General features: G+C 39.1%; 1 protein-coding gene across 1 annotated transcript; it reads left to right on the top strand.

Moving 5' to 3' along the window:
* Positions 1-632: 632 nt before the first annotated feature.
* On the top strand, positions 633-1281 carry LOC114711338 (uncharacterized). Its single transcript, XM_028896069.1, has 3 exons — positions 633-798; positions 946-1088; positions 1177-1281. The coding sequence occupies exons 1-3, from the start codon at positions 633-635 to the stop codon at positions 1279-1281; spliced, it is 414 nt and encodes a 137-aa protein (XP_028751902.1).
* Positions 1282-2013: the final 732 nt, after the last annotated feature.

The raw sequence follows: 2013 nt of genomic DNA, 5'->3' as shown, positions 1-2013 counted from the left end.
CTTCGATGGAAGTGAAATTGAACTTTATTTCGGTGGCCCAGGCAGTTAGGTGGTTGAGGCAAGGTTGCTAGGGTTATATGGTGTTCTTCTCGATAAAAGTAGAGATGGAGGAAGGAATTTTAGATATTTCAATAGTCTGGGAATTCCTTGAGGTGTTTCTAATAGAGATTAGCAGATTGCCACCTGAAAGAGAAATAGAATTAACTATTGATTTAGTACCAGGAACAAACCCAATCTCAAAGGCTTCGTATCAGATGGCTCTGAATAAGATGGTAGAACTGAAGAAACTGCTGGAGGAGCTTTTGGAGAAAGGTTTCATACACCCCAGTGTATCCCTATGGAGTGCACCAATCTTGTTTGTGAAGAAAAAGGATAGTGGCTTGAGGTTATGTATAGACTACTGTGAGTTGATCAAAGTAATGATCAAGAGCAAGTATCCATTATCATGAATTGATGACTTGCTGGATTAGCTGGCAGGAGCCATTGTATTCTCAAAAATTGACTTGAGATTAGGATACCATCAGTTGAGGATCAAGGCAGAAGATGTCCTAAAAATTGCCTTTTGAATGAGGTATGAACATTACAAATTTTTGGTAATACCGTTTGGTTTGACAAACGCACCTACTATATTCATGGATTATATGCATAGAATCTTCTACCTATACTTGGGTCAGTTTGTAGTAGTATTCATTGATGATATCCTAGTGTATCCTAAATCACCAGAGGAACATGAATGGCATCTGCGAATTGTGTTGGGCACATTGTCAGAAAAGCAATTGTATACCAAGTTGAGCAAATGTGAGTTTTGGCTAAATAAAGTAAAGTTCTTGGGCCACATGATTACCTAAGACGGAGTAGCAGTAGACCCAAGTAAGGTAGAAGCAGTATTGAATTGGGAATGGCCAAAGACATTAATGGAAGTGAGAAGCTTTTTGGGACTGGCAGGGTACTATAGGAAGTTTATACAGGATTTCTCCCAGATTGTCTTACTACTGACCAAGCTCACTCAGAAGAACCAACTATTTAGTTGGAATGCCAAGTGTGAGGCAAGCCTCCAAGAGTTGAAGCCGAAGTTGACTTTGACTCCTGTACTAATAATCCCCAATCCTATGTTACCATACATGGTGTATACAAAATATGAGTAAGCAGGGATTGGGATGTGTGCTGATGCAGCAGGGTCTAGTGGTTGCTTATGCCTCACGACAGTTAAAGACTCATGAGGGGAACTATCCTACACATGACCTTAAGCTGGCAGTGATTGTATATGCCTTAAAGATCTGAAGGCACTATCTATATGAAGCAACCATTGAACTATACTGTGACCGTAAAAGCCTCTTGTACCTGCAGGACTAGAAGGAACTTAACATGAAACAGAGGAGATGGATGGAATTGCTTAAATAGTACAATTATCAAATTAAATACTATCCAGGAAAAGCAAACATGGTAGCAAATACATTAAGCCGGAAGATAGTACAGGTTGTATTGCTGATGATAAAGGAATAAGAGTTAATTGAACATACCTGAGATTAGGAGCTCATCGGCCAGATATAGCTAATTGTGGGCCAGATTGGTATTACAAAAATGGAAGCACAAATCATTGAACAAATAAAAGAGGCCTAACAGAAAGATCAATTGGCTGATATTTTTAAAGCGAAGGTGCTGAGAAATGAGAAGAAGGATTTTGTGATAACCCAGGAAGGGATCCTGGAATATAAAGGAAGAATTTACATTCCCTAAAACTCATAAATTAAGGGGCAAATTTTAGAAGAGGCATACAAGAGGTGATACACTATACATCCATGCATGACTAAAATGTATCGAGATCTTAAAGAATCGTTTTGGTGGCCTGGTATGAAGAAAGACATAACAAACTTTGTGTCAAGGTGCCTTACTTGCCAAGAAGTAAAGACAGAACACCAAAAGCCGTCAAGATCCTTGCAACTACTGAGTATTCCAGAATGGAAATGGGATAGCATTTCTATGGATTTCGTAATGGGATTACCTTGTGCATCC

The sequence above is a fragment of the Neltuma alba genome, unplaced genomic scaffold (genome assembly GCF_004799145.2).
Source record: "Neltuma alba isolate B1F8T4 unplaced genomic scaffold, ASM479914v2 tig00000097_pilon, whole genome shotgun sequence".
Classification (NCBI taxonomy): Eukaryota; Viridiplantae; Streptophyta; class Magnoliopsida; order Fabales; family Fabaceae; genus Neltuma; species Neltuma alba.
This window is presented reverse-complemented; position numbering and strand designations above follow the sequence as displayed.